The sequence below is a fragment of the Culex quinquefasciatus genome, chromosome 3 (genome assembly GCF_015732765.1).
Source record: "Culex quinquefasciatus strain JHB chromosome 3, VPISU_Cqui_1.0_pri_paternal, whole genome shotgun sequence".
Classification (NCBI taxonomy): Eukaryota; Metazoa; Arthropoda; class Insecta; order Diptera; family Culicidae; genus Culex; species Culex quinquefasciatus.
In genome coordinates this window covers 129,487,227-129,508,070 of record NC_051863.1, presented here as the reverse complement: position 1 = coordinate 129,508,070, position 20,844 = coordinate 129,487,227, and the positions used below count along the sequence as shown (strand labels likewise).

Sequence of the window (20,844 nt, the reverse complement as noted above, 5' to 3'; positions counted from 1 at the left end):
TACTCGCAGAACTTAAAAACATAAAGTTTTTCATATTGACGGTATCTTTTGAATTTTGAAGCATAATAGTAGAAAACATATTTTGTCTTTTTTTTCCTCGTGCATGGGATAACCACGGTAATAAAATAAACTACATACCGTTGAGCTAATATTCAATACAATCAGTACTTTTTCATTCTTGAATGAATAGCCATGGTCTGGTTCTGGATTAGGTTCCTCTTCCGTTAAACGATTCTGGATAACTCAATTTTAGGGCCCAGATATTGATAATTGCAATCAAATATCTATTTGTTCTGCAGCAAAAGAAATAGAAATAATACAACGTTGCTAGTTAAATTTTCGCTGCTGGAATCATCCTCCAAATTAAATAAACCTGAAACAAACAAATTTTTAGATCTTTGATAAAAATAATTTGGAAAACCACCAAAATAAACCAACAAATGACAGGCAAATTTATGTTGTAAATGTTCAAGCCTACCTTGATAACATGACAGACTTGCCTTTATTGATGGATAAATAAAGTCAGGTCAGTCCCAGCATGGAAATTTATCAAATTATCCTATAAATTTTAACTTTTTTGAGTATTTTTTTTTGGATAGGAGTACTTTTTGAACCAATATTGAAATAATTGTTTAAAAAAGTTTGTAAAAATTGGCGATTAGAAATGTAAAAAAAGGTGAAACATTTTCTGGGCTTCTCACGGCGATATCTCAGCACTCACTTTTTACATATGGGACGGACTAGATTGGAGCGGCAGTATATCAAATATCAAAAATGTTATTCCCAAGTTATTTCCGTCTGCTTGGGTGAGAACGTAGGCCAGTTAGGCCGTTGCAAATATTTTTCAAAGTTTATGTCACTTTTACTTTTACAAAAACTTCAAAATTTCCATGAAAATAGAAGTCTAATCAACTGAGAACAATCTAATCTGGATTGATAATCATATTATGGATGTTTGGGCTTGTTTAAAAATGTTTTGAATTGTTATGAAATTCCAAAGTATAGCTCCGCAAAAAAAAAAATTTTCGCAAAAAATAACAAAATTCTCAATACATAGATATGGTCAGAGTCGAGGGATATAAACTTCAAAAAATATTTGCAGCGGCCTTGCCGAATGCTCATTAACTGGGCTGTACAAAAAAGCAGAGGGGACCAACAATGTATGCATTACACAAATATAAAAATAAAAGCTACTTAAATTTGTGTCCACAGCATATTGGTAAATTTCCATTAATTTTAATTTAAAAAAAATAAATTAAAATTCTAAATTATTCAAGTTATATTACAAAAGTGACCCCTCGGTAATTTTGGTTTTGCTTTTTTTTTACGTTTGTTTGCTTTTTAACTGGGCTACAGACTAGTTAAACAACGCCCAGTTACCGAACAAGTACTGTATCTAACGGCACTGCGACAGTCCGTTATAATCACAACAACTCATCCAAGCATCCCGTGAATGATATTTTTGTGTAATTAAGACAAGATATTATTATTCCGATGCCTTACAACCATTTTGCGTTATTAGATAAGGTATTGATGCCATCCAAGCTGCGATGCTATGGGGAGGACTTAAATAATATTCACTTCCGCTGTGCCCTCTGATCTGCGAAGCTGTGGGAATTATTTTTCTGATCAACATGAAAAAAAAACACTCGCGTTCACTACCAATTTCAACATCAACTCAATGTAATTTTGCACCACAGTTAAGCAGTGCACGCACTTAGTAAGGAACCGGTCAAGGAAATTTTTAAATGGACAGCAGCGACAGCGAAAGCAAGCCAGAGAGGGCGAACTTCTTCGCCCGGCGAAGAAAGGCCTAAAAAATTACTCCCTCTGAAGCTGTTTCTTGACCCAATTCCTTTGGAGCTGCGTACTGGTCAAAAAAACATCAACGTGCAAGCAATTTTTTAAGCAAAGGTCATCCTGATTTCGTTTTTCAAGGATTTCATCTTTTTAAATTAAATAAACACGTGTTTTATTCTTCATTTAGTATATTTTACCGAAGAAAAAGACTAGCCATGAGTTAATATATATGACTTTGCTTACATTCTATTTTACAACATTCAAAACGACGTTGCCTATCCTACTATAGCCTATCTAGAAGTAACATCAATAATTACAAATACTACTACATTTACACACAGGTAGATATATATCGAATATTTAAAATTGACGTTTCCCTTTCTAAAACATTGTAAGGAAGTTACACGACATCTAAATAGTTCTGTGGTCTCTCAACGTGTTAAGTCACGCCACTTACTGCCCAAACACCGACAATTATCAAAGATAAAACAGTGAAAAACCTTCCCACCCCACCCAGGGAAAGCCCACCCCCACTCGATTGCCGTTACCATCTCCGTTGCAGCGGAGTTTTTGGGTGTTTTGTATGTTTTATTGTCACTATAACTAAACGTGGCCGCGTGGTCTCTCCCTTGGGGTGGTGCAAACGAAAGGATTTTTTTAATAGTACACTACTACCACACGTATCAAGTCTTTTCAATTTCAACAGGAAATCCGACGACTAAAACTCCATCTTGGCGGCCGGTCGCAATCCTCACAGCAGCTTGCGCATGTCCTCTGGGCCGTCACCGTACAGTTCCTGTCGCAGGCTGCGGCAGTCGTCGATGATGAAGCTACAATTTGAAAAAGGTTAATGTAATTGTTTCGAATTCTCGCCAAATTTTAAACAACTCAGTTACCTGTAAAAAAGAACGGTCAGCGGGGCGGTGACCAGATGCCAGATGGAGTGGGCGTCGAACGTCCAAAGAATCGGTGGGAAATCGTTGATTTCGAGCAACAGCGAAGACGTCGCCAGGACGACAAACAGGAAGCACTTCCAGACGTAACGACGTTTTCGTCGTTGCAGCAAACACCAGAAGATCCAGCCGGCGGCCCCGGTCATTCCAGTCACGATGTTGGCCTTCATGTTGTACGCATAGTCAAACCGGCCCACGCTCAAGTACGAAAAGTGATTCACGAAGAAGACGATGCAAGCCAGGCTGAACAGTCCCTTCAGGTACTTGGACTGCCGGTGGATCATCCGCATTACCATGCAATACAACGAAGCCAACACCATCGAATAAGCAAACGTGTAATCGAACAGCTCCGTGATGGGAAAGTCCCTCGCGTGGAACACCGTCGACCAGATCCACGCGTTCAAGCAAATGTACGAAAAGACCTGCCACAGCGTGTACATCGGACTGTCCGGCCGCACTTCCCTCCGGAACCGCTTCAACATGTGGTAGTGCGTTCCAAAGTTGGTCATCGAGAACACCACCGAGGCAGGTTCCTGCAGCCCGGCCAGCCTTACAAACGGCCACTTGCCGTAGAACTGCGGAGTCGTCCAGTTTCGCTTGAGAAAGGCGCCCGTCGTTCGCCACATGCAATCGTAGCCGCACTCATCGTAGCAGGTCCACAGGAGCAACTTATTGATCGGATTCTGGGTGCCGGCCAGCCTGAACGTCAATCCGGCTAAGGGGAGAGAGAGAGAGAGAGATGTGGATTTGGTGGGTTGAATTGCTTAATGCTTTTTGGCACGGAAGTGGAAGAAAATTATAATTTATGCGCCCATAAACTATCAATCATTGGAATTATTTCCACGCTTGAAAGGGGAGCACTAGTAGAACGAGGAAATCTGAAGAGTTTTATCGATTTGTGCTCTTCCGGAGAAGACCTCTTAAAATATCAGAAATTCTACAAAGAAGTTTCAAAAGTTTTGTGTTAAGGTTTGAAGAATTATTAGATTTTTTTTCCTAACTCAATTTTTCTGAATTCATTTTAATCCTTGATCACGAAATCAAGGTCAATTTTTCGGTAAAATGTTTTGAACGATTTTCAGTAGATTTCGCTTCTATTTTAAAAGATCCTTGAAAAAAAAAAATGCCTCCGGATTTTTTTTAAGCAGCTATTTCGACCATTCAATTATAAAACTTGCCAAAACATTTAAGAAATCAGACTTTTTTTCTGTTTTTGGAACTGCTTTGCTTTGAATAGTTTGCTTTTAAAGAAAGGGAGACAAAAAAAAACGTGACATTTTTGTAAGAACTGCTCACAAGGATAACTCACAAAAATATTGAGTTTTAAGGGTTGAAACTTCGAAAACTAATCAAATTTTCGTATAATTCTAATAAAACAAGTGAAGGGAGCGGCCGTGGCTGACTGGTTACGGTATTCGCTTTCTAAGCGAATGGTCCTGGGTTCGATTCCCATCTGCTCCCAACGAGAAAGTATAGGAAATATTAATCTTGAAACACTGAACATGAACGAAAAATCAAAGTCGCCTTAGTCGGGGTTCGAACCCCCGTCCTTTGGATTGGTAAGCAAAAATGCTAACCACAAGGCCATCACGGCTTGGTGAACGACGCCTGGAATTAGGAATACTGTTACTATCAAACTATATACGCGCTGGGTCCTTGTCCATTTGACAAGGGTTCGGAAGTTCTAAATAACGTTTGAACCCGATTGGTGCAAACGTTCTTCAGGGCGGGGCTTGTCAATAAAAGCTGAGGGACCTCGCGATCGGCTAGCCAGCGTAGAAATGGGTCACCAATGCTCGGCAGAGCTAACACCTTCCAAATGCCTATGCGAGTTATTTGTATGTATAGAATGAAGATCTAAAAATACATGGAAACAACTCAATTTGTAAGAAGCGACCGCGTGGTCCCGTTTGGTTGGTTGCACACACACACACACACACACACACACACACACACACACACACACACACACACACACACACACACACACACACACACACACACACACACACACACACACACACACACACACACACACACACACACACACACACACACACACACACACACACACACACACACACACACACACACACACACACACACACACACACACACACACACACACACACACACACACACACACACACACACACACACACACACACACACACACACACACACACGCACACACACACACACACGCACACACACGCACACACACACATACACACACACACACACACGCACACACACACACACACACACACACACACACACACACAGTCTGACCGATGAACTGATCGGACGAAGCCCGATCGTTATCGGAGGTGACTTCAACGCGTGGGCGGTCGAGTGGGGTAGCAGATGCACCAATGCTAGGGGGCATAGCCTAATGGAAGCTCTGGCAAAGCTAGACGTTAGGCTGGCGAATCGCGGAACCAGCAGTACCTTCCGCAAAGACGGTCGTGAGTCCATTATCGACGTTACGTTCTGTAGCCCGCGACTGGCGGCCGACATGAACTGGAGGGTGAGTGAGGACTATACCCATAGCGATCACCAAGCGATCCGGTACAGCATCGGGAGACGAGCCCCTGTACCAGATAGGAGCAGCCGGTCCTACGGAAGGAAATGGAAGCTGCAGTACTTCGACGAGGGTCTCTTCGTGGAAGCGCTCCATTGGTGTGATGGTCCCCAAGACTTGAGTGCCGACGTGCTAACAGCACAACTGGTGACAGCATGCGACACAACCATGCCGCGGAGACTGGAGCCAAGGAACTGTCGTCGTCCAGCTTACTGGTGGAATGTAGAACTCGGTACCCTTCGGGCAAGTTGCCTCAGCGCCAGAAGACGAGTCCAGAGAGCAAGATCCGAAGCAACTAGAGAGGAGTGCAGAGAGGAGTACCGGTCTGCAAAGGCCGCGCTCAAGAAAGCGATCAAATGCAGCAAGACAAACTGCTTCAAGGAGTTATGCCAAGACGCTGATGCAAACCCTTGGGGAGCGCATATCGTGTAGCGATGGCGAAGATCAGAGGCCCATCGATGGTGGCTGAAACGTGTCCCGACAAGCTGAAGGTCATTGTGGAAGGGCTCTTCCCAAGACATGACCCAACGACATGGCCTCCTACACCGTACAACGACGAAGGGGTAGCAACGCCGAAGGTCATCTGATCACCAACGAGGAACTTGTGGCAGTAGCGAAGAGATTGAAGGTGAAGAAAGCTCCCGGTCCGGATGGAATCCCGAATTTCGCCCTGAAATCGGCGGTTCTAGCATTCCCGGACAGGTTTCGAACAGTCCTGCAGGAATGCCTGGACGAAGGACACTTCCCGACCCGTGGAAGATTCAAAAGCTCGTGTTGCTGCCGAAGCCAGGCAAACCACCGGGGGACCCATCATCGTATAGGCCTATATGTTTGCTGGACACCCTCGGAAAGCTTCTGGAACGGATCATCCTTAACCGGCTGACCAAGTACACGGAGAGCGAGCATGGCTTAGCAGCGAGGCAGTTCGGCTTCCGTAAAGGGAGATCCACGGTGGACGCCATCCGGAAAGTGGTCGAGAAAGCCGACGAAGCGCGGAGGAAAAAACGCAGGGGGAACCGTTGCTGCGCAATAGTCACGATTGACGTCAAGAACGCGTTCAACAGTGCGAGCTGGGCGGCCATAGCAGCAGCGCTGCACAAAATGAAGGTGCCTGACTATTTGTGCAGGATCTTGAAGAGCTACTTCGAGAACCGCGTGCTGGTCTACGACACTGCCGATGGAGCAATTCTCTACGAAATCGGTCTTTTTTCTTCAATTTTAATTTTTGTATTTTTTAATCCGGCTGAAACTTTTTTGGTGCCTTCGGTATGCCCAAAGAAGCCATTTTGCATCATTAGTTTGTCCATATAATTTTCCATACAAATTTGGCAGCTGTCCAATATAATAATAATATATATGTAATATTGAATGTTTGGCCTTTGTGAAATGTTAGTCTTGATTTGAAAATTCCAAAAATATTTTTTTCGAAGAGATCGGAAAATTTCACAAATGTTTCATATATTAACATTGAAAATCGGACCATTAGTTGCTGAGATATTGACGATAGAAAATGGTGGGTTGTTTGGGTGAAACTTAGAAAACATCAATTTTCCTGTTTTTAAACCTTTGCATTGCAATATCTCAGCAACTAAAGGTCGTATCAACAAAGTCCAAATAAGCAAAATATAGAGAATTTTCTCAGCTTTTCAAAAATATTTTTTTCAAAACTGGGCAAACATGTGCACTAATTTAAAAAAATGAAAAACTGCGACTATTTTCAAAAAAGTCACTTAAATATGGCTATAACTTGAAAACGGTGCACTTTATCAAAATTTCAGTAAAGTACTTTTTGATTGCAAATTTGATTTTACATCGAAAAATGAAGTTGAAAAATTTTTACGACCAAAATTTCGATTTTTTGAAAAAATCAGTATTGATTAAAAAATTCATAACTCGGTCAGTGATTTTTTGCACAACCTGGAAATTTCTGAAAAGTTGGCATTTTATGTCTTCTAAAACATATCAAAAAATAAAAAAAATTAAAAATAGTGTTTTTTTGTAAATCAAGTTTTAGTGATAAAAAGTTAAATAAAAAAATCACCAAATTTTTTTTTACCGTGTATTATTTTTTCCAGTGTAGTCCGTATCCATACCTACAACTTTGCCGAAGACACCAAATCGATCAAAAAATTCCTTCAAAAGATACAGATTTTTGAATTTTCATACATCATTTTTGTATGGACAGCTGCCGAATTTGTATGGAAAATTATATGGACAAACTAATGATGCAAAATGGCTTCTTTGGGCATACCGAAGGCACCAAAAAAGTTTCAGTCGGATTAAAAAATACAAAAAAAATCGAATGACCGAAATCCTAGAGAACTGCTCGATGGACAAAAAACCGTTGTTGTTACCGCGGGAGTTCCGCAGGGATCCATTCTGGGTTCAGCACTGTGGAACGGAATGTATGACGGAGTGTTGACACTGGGACTACCCAACGGCGTAGAGATTGTTGGCTTTGCAGACGACATAGTGCTGACGGTAACCGGCGAAAATGTCGAGGAGGTCGAAGTGCTGGCTATGGAGGCAATCGCAATGATCGAGAACTGGATGCTCGAGGTGAAGCTGCGGATCGCTCACCACAAGACGGAGATGGTGCTGGTTAGTAACCACAAGAAGGTGCAGCAGGCCCAGATACACGTTGGAGAACACGTCGTGCACTCGAAGAGAGCGCTCAAGTATCTCGGGGTGATGGTGGATGACCGGCTGAACTTCAACAGCCACGTCGATTACGCCTGCGAGAAGGCGGCGAAGGCGATCATGGCACTGTCGAGGATGATGCCGAACAACGTTGGACCCAGGAGCAGTAGGCGCCGCCTCTTGGCAAGTGTCGCGACGTCCATACTTAGGTACGGCGGACCGGTATGGTGGACGGCGTTGGGGACGAAGCGAAATCGAGCGCTGCTCGACAGAACGCAGAGACTGATGGCCATGCGGGTTGCAAGCGCGTACAGGACCATTTCGTCGGAAGCAGTTGGCGTCATAGCCGGAATGATCCCCATCGGCATCACACTGGAGGAGGACACCGTGCGCTACACCCGGAGAGGCACGAGAGGTATCCGGGAAGCTGCGAGAGCCGAATCGCTGGCAAGGTGGCAACGTGAGTGGGACACCACGGAGAAAGGCAGATGGACGCATCGGCTTATCCCGTCCGTATCCACGTGGGTGAGCAGAAGGCATGGAGAGGTCACCTTCCACCTCACACAGTTCCTGTCGGGCCATGGCTGCTTCAGGAAGTACCTGCACAGGTTTGGACATGCAGAGTCTCCTCTCTGTCCGGACTGCGTCGATTGCGAGGAAACACCGGAGCACGTGGTGTTCGCCTGCCCTCGCTTCGAGGCAGCGCGAAGCGAAATGCTGGCCATTATCGGAGCGGACACCAGCCCGGATAATGTGGTGCGAAGAATGTGCAGCGACATCGCCAAGTGGAATGCGGTCGTCGGAGCGGTGACGCAGATCACTTCGGCTCTCCAGCGGAAATGGAGAGACGATCAGAGGAGGAACGACTAGGAGCCTAGTCGAAAACCCACGAGTGTGGCTGTGAAGGAGAGCACGTTATGATGGTCGGCTCTACCAAATCGGTACACGTCTCGATGGTCACAGGAGTCGAGAACCCACGAGTGTGGCTGTGAAGGAGAGCACGTTATGACGGTTGGCTCTACCAAATCGGTACACGTCTCGATGGTCCAAGGAGAGGGCTGCATATGACTAGCCGATCAAAAGCAACGCGATTCTTGGGCGCGGTTAAACCCTCGCATGGACTCATATGTATGTAGGACAGGAAATGGTTCTAGCACCCGGCATGGATCCTGTAAGTAGACTAGTGCAGAAAATGCAACGCCTCCCCGAAGTTATACTGAAAGGTGGTCCTGGGGGACAAGGGCACGGCGTTCAAGGACTGGTTTAGTGGGTCGGGAAAACTCTTTTTGTTTTCCCAACCCCACACTACCTGAGAAATGAATTTTCAGGTGTCTGGTAGCAGATTCCGACCTTGTAAAAAAAAAAAAAAAAAAAAAAACACACACACACACACACACACACACAATTCTGATAAAACAAGTGAAGAATATGCAAACGCCTTATGTTTTTACATCATTTTTTTAGCTGTTTTATATTCAGTAGTATATGTTTTATTTTGTCTCAGTGTTGGCATTCTTGCACCCTTGCGAGAAATAAATCATCTCTTTCGAGTTCTCGCCGCGAGTCCCGAGCTGCCGAGAGCAACTCGCCGATTGCCAGTGCTCTCCCCCGCTCGCGAACGGACTAGCTCTTTACCATCGTGTCGTTCGCATTCATAAACCTGATATTCTCGATTTCATTGGTAGGTTTTCAAACGAGCTCTTACAATGAACTCAAATTGATGAGCGATGAACTCAAATACATGTAAAATGACACAAACAGGAATCAAGGAGTAGGAAATAGGACGCGAATGTCAAGAAAATGAAGGAATTCGATGATAAAGGGGAGAGAATTGAGCGAAAAGAGACCGGAAATGGTAATTTTTCTCTCAATTCTCTCTCGTTTTGCACAAACGATGAACGTTTTGACCGAACGATGATCATTTTGCTTCGTACATGTTTGAAAAGATCTGAGTGAAAAAGATAATAACCAAATAGAGGAGAAAATTATGACGTCAGAAATGAACTCAAATCACTCAAAGTTCATTTTGTGAGTGACTTTAACATTTTGGCCTAGTTTGACAGCTACCTCGTTCCCAGGTTTTCTGTGGGAGAGAAAAGGAGGCGAATACTTTATGAAAATCATACCTGTCAAAATTCCTAGCCTCAAAATTTTGTCGCGAGTTACTTTTCTCCTCTATAAAGCAGAAAAGCTCGGAACTTAACCTCAAAGGTAAATAACCAAATGAACTTTTTTAACAGGTGTCAGTGCCGGGACTTTGCATTAAAAATTAAAATTTTGTTCCGGCTGTTCCGTTTTGCATGGACACTAACACACGGTTAGGAGCACGACAAGGACACGGCCACAGGAATGTCCAGGAACAGGCACCTACACGGCCAGGGACACGAAAACGGTCAGAAGCACGGGCACGAACACGGGCAGGAGTCCGGACAAGGAAACGGCCTAGAGCACGGCCACGGGAATGACCAGGAACACCTACGTAGTCAGGTGCACGTACACGAACACGGCGAGAAGCACGGACAAGCACACGGGCACTAAAACAAAAAAAAAACTCGGGTTATGACGTTTCGCGCAATCGGAAGCAAATTCAAATTCAAAAAAAAAATGCTAAGTCCCGATTTGACACCTGTCAAACCACTCAAATGGCACTCACAAAATGAATACTGAGTTCTTTGAGTTCATTTGCTACGTCACAGTTATAAGGCGAGAAAACCGTGACGTAGCAAATGAACTCAAAGAACTCAGTATTCATTTTGTGAGTGCCATTTGAGTGGTTTGACAGGTGTCAAATTGGGACTTAGCATTTTTTTGAATTTGGATTTGCTTCTGATTACGCGAAACGTCATAATCCGAGTTTTTTTTCCGTATAGTACCCGTGTGCTTGTCCGTGCTTCTCGCCGTGTTCGTGTACGTGCACCTGACCACGTAGTTGCCTGTTCCTGGTCGTTCCCGTGGCCGTGCTCTAGGCCGTGTCCTTGTCCGGACTCCTGCCCGTGTTCGTGCCCGTGCTTCTGGCCGTTTTCGTGTCCCTGGCCGTGTAGGTGTCTGTTCCTGGCCATTCCCGTGGCTGTGTCCTTGCCCCGTGACCAGGAGTGTTTGTGTCCATGCGAAACGGAACAACCGGAACAAAATTAGAATGTTAATTGCTAAGTGCCGGAACTGACACCTGTCAAAAAAGTTCATTCGGTTGTTTACCTTTGAGGTTAAGTTCCGAGCTTTTCTCCTTTATTGCTATCTTGGAACGAATGGCTAGCACGAGGCGCTCGCAGTGAGGCGAGCGCGAGCAAGGAGAAGAAAATGAACTACAAGTTCTCTCCCTCGCTCGCGAGTGAGAAAAGCTTTCCTTCTTCTCACTCGAATCCCAACACTGTTTTGTCTAGTCTTGACATTTTTTTGACATAGGACTATGTCTCTACTTACTATATTGGGGGGCCAGTTCAGAAATTCGATCCAAAGCGTCACTTTTAAGCGTTAAAAAAGGGGACATTTTGAACGCTTATATCTTTTTTCCCTGTGAATCAATCCAGACGGTTGGACCACCAATCGAAAGAGAAAGACTTCAGCTATCGTTTAACTACATAGATAGTTTGACTAAACATAGTTAAAGCACTTAAAACATGCAATCAAAATGAGTAATTTTTCAGTACAAATCGGACAGATGACCAATCAGAGCGAGCGTATGCATTCGAGGCCGCGCCCCTTTTGTGCCGTTCTCCGGCTGTGCCGCTATTTAAGCAGAAAATTTCGCAAAAGCAAGTCACATTGGAACGAGCACTGGAATTGTGCACATCGGGCCGGCGCGGAGGACAAAGCAGCAGCAGCCAATAGAAGAAGAGGACCAGCAACCAGAAGGAAGAACCAGCAGCAGCAGAAGGAGGAAATTCGAGTGAAGCGGACCGATGGAAGTCGCTATGATGCGGCGGTTCTCATGAAAAATGGCCAATTCGACAGTGGTGGAAAAAACCTGGAGTGACCGGTGCCCTCGAAGCAGGTTCCCCCGGTGCCTGGGGGGACATTTACAGAACCATACGAGTAGTGGCAATATGGATATCGAAATTCATGGTTTTTGATACTGAACATGAAAATGGCCATTTCGACAGTAGTGGCCACAACCTGAAGTAGCCAGTGATCTCAAAGCAGGTTCCCCCGGAGCCCGGAGGGCCTTTTACAGAACCATACGAGTTTTGGCAATATGGGTATCAAAATTAATGGTTTTTGATACTGAACATGATGATGGCCATTTCGACAGTGGTGGCCAAAACCTGGAGTGGCCGGTGCCCTCAAAGAAGGTTCCTCTGGGGCCTGGGAGACATTTACAGAACCATACGAGTTGTTGCAATATGGGTATCAAAATTCATGGTTTTTGATATTGTACATGAAAATTGACATTTCGACAGTAGTGGCCACACCCTGGAGTGGCCGGTGATCTTAAAGCAGGTTCTCCCGGGGCCCGGAGGGCCTTTTACAGAACCATACGAGTTTTGGCAATATGGGTATCAACATTAATGGTTTTTGATACTGAACATGATGATGGCTCTTTCGACAGTGGTGGCCAAAACCTGGAGTGGCCGGTGCCCTCAAAGAAGGTTCCCCCGGGGCCTGGGAGGACATTTACATAACCATACGAGTTGTTGCAATATGGGTATCAAAATTCATGGTTTTTGATACTGAACATGAAAATTGACATTTCGACCTAGTGGCCACAACCTGGAGTTGCCGGTGCCCTCATGGAAGGTTCACCTTGGGAGAACATTTATGACAATTTTGCCGACAAATCTATGAAACAAAATAAAATTATCTTATTCCAGATTTCACTAGCAATCCAAAAACTCATTCAAATTGTTTGGTCCTATGTCTTTCGGTTATGTCTCTGACATACCATCTTGAACTTTTTTTTGCTGGAAAATTGTGTGTGTTTTTATGTTCCGATCGGTTAGAAGAGGTTTTTCTTTTTTACGGGTGACGAAGAACTGCGGCGAGAGTTTTATTCTGCGATGTCGCAGATAAATCCACTGGCTGATTTTGGAATCTTGCAGTTCTCCCTAGTCCAGCGAAAAAACATCGCTAATTCTAGCGAAGCTGATCCAACAAACAGAGAATATTTTCACAAAAACCAGTAGGTTTTTCAAACGGACTCAAACAATAAAGACAACTTCTGGATGGATACAACCGCATCGACTCCAAAAACAGCAATTCCCCACGAAAACAGCACGATTCGAAAAAAAAGTTATCCGATCGGGCTCAATTTTTTCCGGGGGTTCCTTGGCCAAAATAATTTGACCCGTATTTTTTGTTTGGCCATTAGGGTGACCTACGCCTTGTTAGGGTGGTCCTAAAAATGGCAATTTTCGTTGGTTTTCGCAAAAACCACTTTAAAAAAAATCATATCTCCGCGCCATTTCATCCGATTTTAGCTGTGTTAGACGCAAAAGAAAGGTGATTAGTTTGGCTATTTGGAAAAAAATAGCAAGAAGTTTTAAAAATCTAGCTTAACTTATGAAAAGGTCGTATGAAAACTTAACATGCTGTTTTGAAGGTCTCGGGACCAAAGAATCTATGTCTGAACATATTTTTTTTTTTTTTTCTACTTTTGATGAAATTTTGCGATAAGATATATTTTTAATCATGGAAAAAATCAATTAAACGACTAAAATTGCACTAGCTTTAGATACCAAATGAATACATATTGAACTGAGTACGAGAAAGTTGTTTTTTTTTGTGGATTGACGAACCAAGTTTCAAAGTCAATAATTTTTGGGAATGGTTGCAATCAGGCCTGCAAAATGTTTCCAACCCAGCGTACACATGAAGCAAATCAAAATGTCAGTTCACTGCTAGCATGTGACTGTAAGCCTCTGTGTCCGTTCAACCACTGCCGCCTGACTCGTACCGGTCGGCTGCTGGAGAATGAGAGACGTGAAAAAATGAGCTACACTCACTCAATTCGTGTCGTATGACTGACTCGTAAAATCCTCTCTAAACACTATTTTGACTATTTTTCAACAATTGAATGGTTCTAGACTGTGCAAAACACTTAAAACAACCATAACTTATATTCCAACTTACATTTCCACGCATAAATACCAACTTTTTGTGTAAAAACTTGTTTCTTTATGTGTGTGCGTGCAACGTCGAATGAGCGTTGGTCGACTACTGCCTCGCATTGCAGCTGCTCAGTGAGCTAGGGCACTCACGACTGAGTCGAGTTTGTTTATGTCACGGTTTTGCGGTTCAGTGAATTGATCTGACATTTTCAGCTCTGGTTGCAATTGTTCACGCTCCATACATACTCTTGTTAACGGAGCACATCAACCAGAGTATTTGCACCAAGAATATTGTTACAGACTTTTTAGATTCTTCAAAACTACAGAAACTATCGATATGATACTTTATTTTATTTTACAACCAAGTTTGACTATTTTTAAAATCAGATTGCACCCCAAAATTTAAAATTTATCCACAAGGGGGAGGTGGGGTTTGAATTACAAAAAAAAGGAATGCGTGGTCCATGGATGGCCGCTTTCTAAAATATTTCATTTTACTTTTTGACACGAACGCTGATGAGATACAGCCAAGCAATAAAGTCTCTCGACTCTTCCTCACACCTTTCAACGGAAAATCTAACCATTTTGTATAAAATTATAATATAATTTGTATAATTTAAGTTAAAATTGGACCCGAATACTCACACTTGCTACAGTTGCCGATCACGCAGCTCTTAAGGCAATTCTGAAAGAATTGACTCTGGTCCCCGCCGGAAGCGCAAATTTGATGAAACAGGAATACCAGCAAAGCCACCACCAACGCAACCTGCCGCAGGTTAATCATTTTAATGGGCTTCTGTCCTTTTACGCAAATTAGAAAATTTGTTCTAAATTAGTCCAGCACAGCACAACGTTTCGCGAATCCGCGCGGCGCCACCACCAGCAAAATCAATATCGCAAAATATCCCACTTCCGGAAGTGGGCCAGGTGCAGCACCCAGCAGCAGCAAAGCGCCAAGTGATGGACAGAGGCCGGAGCTAAAAATAGTTTCCGTTTCTTCGTAGCGGTATCATGTCCTTGCTGTGCAGTTTTGTTGCCGAACACGACTGACGGCAGAACGCGGTGAAGCGACCCACCCCGAAAGTCCTTCTCACACACAAACACACGCACACACACACACGCACGATGATGCCGCGAAAGGATCGACTAGGCGTCGCGATGCCACCCCTTGAGAAGGATTTTTGTTTTTGTAAGATGGGTGGTGGGTGAGTTGGGTGGTAGAACAATAAAAAAAACAAAACAAACTGACCGAGGGCCTTGTAAAGCTGTCAAAACGGACACGGTTACAAAAAATCCCACTTTTGGGAGTTCAGATATCCCACTTTTGCTAGTTCGCTTAAGCGAACTGAAAAAAGTGGGATATCGTGAACTGAAAAAAGTGTGATTATAACAGTTTACTGAGTTCGGCATGTCGAACTTCGAAAACTGAGATTTGGGACTTAGAACGATTTTTCAAACTGCATGAAATATTTCTTTGTCTGTCAAGTGTCAAATTCTTTCGCACTAACAAAATCAAACCGCGTGGATTTTGGGACGACGATCCGGATTTCAAAGACCGTTTACGGTAAGTATGGGCCAGATTTTCCTCGGAATTTTCCGGATTTCATTGTTCAGTTGGGTTTGCTTGCAAATGTACCAGATCGGGTTGCAGGAAGCAGAAAATTTAAATGTTAATTTCCTTCATCTCGGAGGATTCTGTTAAAGTGTTTGCCGTTGTGCCGTGCCGGACCGTGAACTGGAAACTGACCCTTTCGTGACTGGACTGCCCTTATAGACGAAGCCGGTAATCTGTCTCCCGGCCATAAAACCATTTTCAGAGCAAACGCAGTTCATTCTCCCGGGTCTCGGGTTACAAAAAAAAACAAAGATTGAGGTTATGATAAAAATTGAGATGACTGGCTCGACGGATTTCGATTTAATTAACTGTTCTGGAAATAATATTTCTCTATTTTTTAGGCCCCCTCGAGATCTTCTTCGCGCCGTGTGGAAATTGTCGCAGTGACGGTGGGCGCCTGTCAGCTTCCCGATCTAGAAGAACCGCCTAGCGCCGGGAACGTGGCCAACAAGAACCGGTAGGACGGTTTTAGGACTTTTGTTTACTTTTTCTGTGCTAAAACTTAACGTTATTTCCAGGGCCGCTCGAGACATCTCTCGCGCCATTGACCATCCTCGCCAAGACCGAAGTCGCTGGTTTGCCGCGACATCACATCAGCCGGATCAGCTTCCCGATCACAAGAACGCTCGCTCGCACCGTTTGACCGTCTTCGCCAAGACCGACGTCGCTGGTGCGGCGGATTTAACTGTTTCTTCGCGAACTTCAACGTATTTCGTACATTTAAAATCACCATCACCAATGGTCGTTATCTGAACCGTTTCAACGCGTAAAGAGAATCGCTGACCTGATCAACAAGAACCTCCTAGCGCCGGGAACGTGGCCAACAAGAACCGGTAGGACGGTTTTAGGAATTTTGTTTACTTTTTCTGTGCTAAAACTTAACGTTATTTCCAGGGCCGCTCGAGACATCTCTCGCGCCATTGACCATCCTCGCCAAGACCGAAGTCGCTGGTTTGCCGCGACATCACATCAGCCGGATCAGCTTCCCGATCACAACCAGCACGGAACCGGATCACACTTTGGTGCTTACGGGTCAGGACCAGTACGTCAAATTCGGCAGTTCTCAAGACCAGAAAATCACATTGGTGACCGGGACAGTCTTCAGCAGTGCCATTTGAGCCTTCTCCTGCTCCTTCCTGCTGATCAGGTCGGCTCTGACTGGTGAAAGCGGCGGCCCTGAAGGATCGCGTGGTCGTGAGGGCCTCGGTTTAAAAAGCGAACTTGAGCAGAAATGCGCGCGGGCAGCAACATCATTTCGTGTGCGGCCCGATTGAAGGTGCGGACACCGTCCGGACGGTATATGTCTCTCTCTGGAAATTGACGGATGCGACGAATTTCTCTAGACTTCTTAAGTCGGTCCCCGCCAAAATTGAGAGATTCTACGTACTCGTTTTTTGTTAAACATACTTTAATAAATAAAAATTTCGTTGTGAATTTGTTTTCAATTAAATTGTATTTAAATCTGATTTCAACCGAAACCCCCTCCCCCAATAAGCGCCTAAAGATAGGCAACCTGCAAAGCCTCTAAATCCGGTGAAATATTTCGCCATGCTCGAACTCGGCAGTTCATGAAAATCATGACATTTTAAGATCGACCCACTAAACCATAAAAATGGTTATATGGGTTGAACTCGAATTTTCATGATAATAACCATAAATATGGTTTTATTTGGTGAGCGTGGAGGTGATAAGAAGATGCGATGTTTATTTTGGAGTGGGATTTGGGTGTTTTAAATATATGTTCATCAAGATTATTAAAAAAATGATTTTTTTTTACATTATGTATAATTAGAATCCGTATCGTTCTCGAAGGAGGACGAAATGCACGAGATTACAAATTGTCAAGGGGATTGTCCAGCGCGTTTGGATCTGTCAAACATTGGCCAATCCGTTTCCCTTGACAATCTGTACTCGAGATCAGATCCCATTCCAAGGGCCTCATCAGCCCCAAGGTTCGGATGAGCTTCCAGGCTCAGGAACTCCCCATTCAGGCACGCGCCCAGCACTCACTTCCCATCCCAGCTTAGCAATGTCCAACACCCTTCTACAATCAACAGCTAACGGCTTCGAACTCTTCAAGCCTGTCATGATGAAGGCCGGCCACTACATCGCAACGAGTAGTTAAAATATTTTTTCAAAGTAATGATCACTGATCATCTGAGAACCGATTCTATCCAGAAATTAAAAGTGCAACATGGAGTTAAACTTTCTGTCAAGCTCCTGTGAAGTTTTCGACGACAGCTGCGAAAGTTTCACTCCATGTTACCGGCTCACATTCTAGATAGATAAAGAAATTGACAATTGGGCACTAAAGCCCTATGCCAATTTTTATGTACAACTGTAGAAAACACGATTAAAAACCATTTCTGATCACTTTTTTTCATTTTAATGCAAAAAAAATATTGACAAGACAACATTTTTTCGATGGATCAACTATGGTCCCCTTGGAACGAGCTGTCAAGTAGGAGCTTTTCTGTCAAGAAGGACCTCGAGGTTAATTTTTCAAAATTGATTTAAAAATCCATTTTAAACTCTTTGTGGTCGTACAAAGGGTAAGCTTTATCGCTGCGAACAATAATATCAGCAATCTAAGCTTCATTTTAGGACCCAATTGTTATTCTGACGGTCAAAAGTGTGAAAATTGAACTTAAAATGTTAGGCAGGCCTGTTCTACAGCATTGCCTTGGCGTTCTCTATGGCGAGATCAAAGAGCATTGAAAATAGAGCGCGGACTCGGAGCAAAAATCCGCTAAATTCATGGCATCAGCTAAAGATACAAGCGTAACGCCTTTGATGAGGCGTTAAGCTAAGAACAAGATTGTCCGTTCGACGCAGTGGTGAACGCAGAACGCTGTGCCAGTTCGATTTTTCCATCAACTGTCAGTCGAACAATCTGCAGGGGTTGCTTTGTTCAATGGTCTGACGGACTATCTTGTTCTTACCTTTACTGTTTTCAGGCGTTACGAAAATTTAAGGTGCAATTTATTTCAACGCAGCAATCTCCTGAGAAAAATCTTTCATTGACGTTTTCAAAACAAACATTCCCCCTACGTGTTGCGAGTTTGACTTCGCATTGCTCCGACAGCGTCACTTGGACTTGGCCAAATCAATTTGGCCCATTGAAAATCCGTCGGATGACCTTGGAAGTACCGCAGTCGGAGGGCAAGGCCCACACAGCGGACAGCGGAACCGATGACGAAAGGATAAATCATCCGAAGCGACGGATGATGAGGAAAAGCCAGGATATTGGGCGATGACGGTAGGATTGATTTTTTTCATGCTGATGAGAGATTTTAAATTATTTGTTACTTTCAGAATTGAGCTGCCCACAAGTACCAGTCTGATTGACTGTTGATAATGTTAAGTATAAAGTGGCCAAAGGAGGATAAACTGGGAGAGTTGCATTCAGCTAAGCCTATAGGCGAACCACAACACCATGCTAATCGTAACCAGCAGCAAACTGCTACGCTGCTGAAGTATAACGTCGACGACTTCAACTAAGAACTTCATCCGCAACGGGTATAGAGTGACGTCACACCAGTCCTTAGGCGGCTCGCTTCCAGTACATCGCAGCTCCACCAGGACGAATGTACCGACCCAAGCAACAGCCGGGAGGCTAACCACGAGCGATAGATCCACACCGCTATGCAAATGTCACAGAGCATCGAAGATCTGACGCTGTTCACCGAGAATTGGTCCTTTTCGTCGACAAACGAGCCCAAGCACAGACATGCATCGGCACTAAGAGCTCTTCTTAACGACACTCAGCTTGTTCCACATGGCATTTTCGTTTAAAGTAATGCTATGCTTGTTACCAGGCAAAAACCTCTTGTTTTTGGCATGAATAATGTGTAGAAAACATTGGTTCATTCGGAAAAACGATTTAGCGATATTTTCATGGTAATGTTCTCTTGAGCTCTTTAAAAGAACTTCTTAAAAGCTCTATGAGTGCGCTTAAAGGTTCTTACGCTATATCTCACTTGGTTTTCAAAATTAATTCTCAGGGTCTTCGGGAGCCTTCAAGATTAGCGTAATTAGTGTACTCTAATCACTGGCACAACATGCTGGGTAGCATCTACGCGAAATGCCAAACAAGTTCTTCTAAAAGAGGAGTTAGAGCGGATGCATGTCTGCCCAAGCATATCGACGACTCAGTGACAAAATGTTACATATTATAAATTTCAATTAATTGTTCGTTTGAAAACTAGTTAAATTTAAATCAACTTAAAAAAATAAAAGCAAAAGGATTTGTCCATTTTCCAACAGGTGGCAGAACCGATTATCAATGATAAGATCACCTTCAGTTTTCCGGAGGTGGACCAGTGCCCGTAGTAAACATGATCTTGTCAAGGAGTGCATAATGCTCGGGATTTTGACATGGATGAGGCATGAGATCCTCCATAACAACCACCCCTAGTAATCTATGGTCTGACCGTGATCGATCTCATGCCAGCGTTAATCCCTCTTGTAATAGGACCTCTCAGGGTTTACTTTAGTTTTCTCATTTCTTTCTGCCCCGACCATGGCATAATCAGCCCGGCAGACCAACCCCGAAACTATCAGTCATCAACCCAGTGGTCGAAGCGCTACCAACCCACCACTTTATCACCACATTTGAAACCCGGATTGTTCCGACGGAGGCGCTGCCTCTTCGAAGCCTGCAGAACTGTTACAACCGAGGTTACAACGGTCATCCGGACTAAGCAACGAAGACAGTGGTGTGAGGTAGGATTTATCCTCTTTTCGGGCACGAACTGAATCTTTGATTATATTCAATGTGAAACTTCCAACATCAATCGAATGAAATGTGTGTGTATCAGGGTAACCGTTTTTGAAGGACGATGTGATAGGGCTCTTGGGCTCAATAGGATAAATATGTGAATTATGTAAATTTGTATGTACGGTATAAAACACGCTTGACACCCATGTCTGTTTACATTTTGCCTCTTGAAAAGAGCTGTAGGACCTTTTCTGTCTGTTAATTTTGTTAAACTGATTCCAAAATCCATTTGAATCGTAAGTGGTCGTAATTGTAGGACGCAATTGCAATATATTTTTTAAAAAAGATAAAAATCTTGATACAAAAATTCATTCATTCACGAAACAAAGTAATATGAGAGCGGCGTCGCGAGAGGTAATTAATTAAGCTTCTTTTGGCAATCTGTCAAGAAATTTAAAGTGAGAGTGTGTCATTATAAATATTTTTTG

The 20,844-nt window shown here is 43.7% G+C and overlaps 1 protein-coding gene and 1 long non-coding RNA gene across 2 annotated transcripts; one reads left to right on the top strand and one right to left on the bottom strand.

Moving 5' to 3' along the window:
- Positions 1-1,970: 1,970 nt before the first annotated feature.
- On the bottom strand, positions 1,971-15,269 carry LOC6047369 (post-GPI attachment to proteins factor 3). Its single transcript, XM_001864406.2, has 3 exons — positions 14,667-15,269; positions 2,697-3,468; positions 1,971-2,630 (listed from the first exon to the last, which is right to left on the bottom strand). The coding sequence occupies exons 1-3, from the start codon at positions 14,803-14,805 to the stop codon at positions 2,552-2,554; spliced, it is 990 nt and encodes a 329-aa protein (XP_001864441.1). The 5' UTR covers positions 14,806-15,269; the 3' UTR covers positions 1,971-2,551.
- A 275-nt stretch (positions 15,270-15,544) lies between these two features.
- Positions 15,545-17,227, top strand: LOC6052053. Its single transcript, XR_005278664.1, has 4 exons — positions 15,545-15,585; positions 15,978-16,093; positions 16,155-16,469; positions 16,531-17,227. It is a non-coding gene; the product is annotated as an uncharacterized LOC6052053 (long non-coding RNA).
- The last annotated feature ends 3,617 nt before the right edge of the window (positions 17,228-20,844 follow it).

Bases quoted from the DNA above. Each gene is read 5' to 3' on its own strand.
- LOC6047369 (XM_001864406.2), bottom strand. From the start codon at position 14,805: ATGATTAACCTGCGGCAGGTTGCGTTGGTGGTGGCTTTGCTGGTATTC. The intron at 3,469-14,666 runs GTGAGTATTCGG...CTCTCCCCTTAG, and splicing joins GATCGGCAACTGTAGCAAGT to CCGGATTGACGTTCAGGCTG. The intron at 2,631-2,696 runs GTAACTGAGTTG...TTCAAATTGTAG, and splicing joins CTGACCGTTCTTTTTTACAG to CTTCATCATCGACGACTGCC.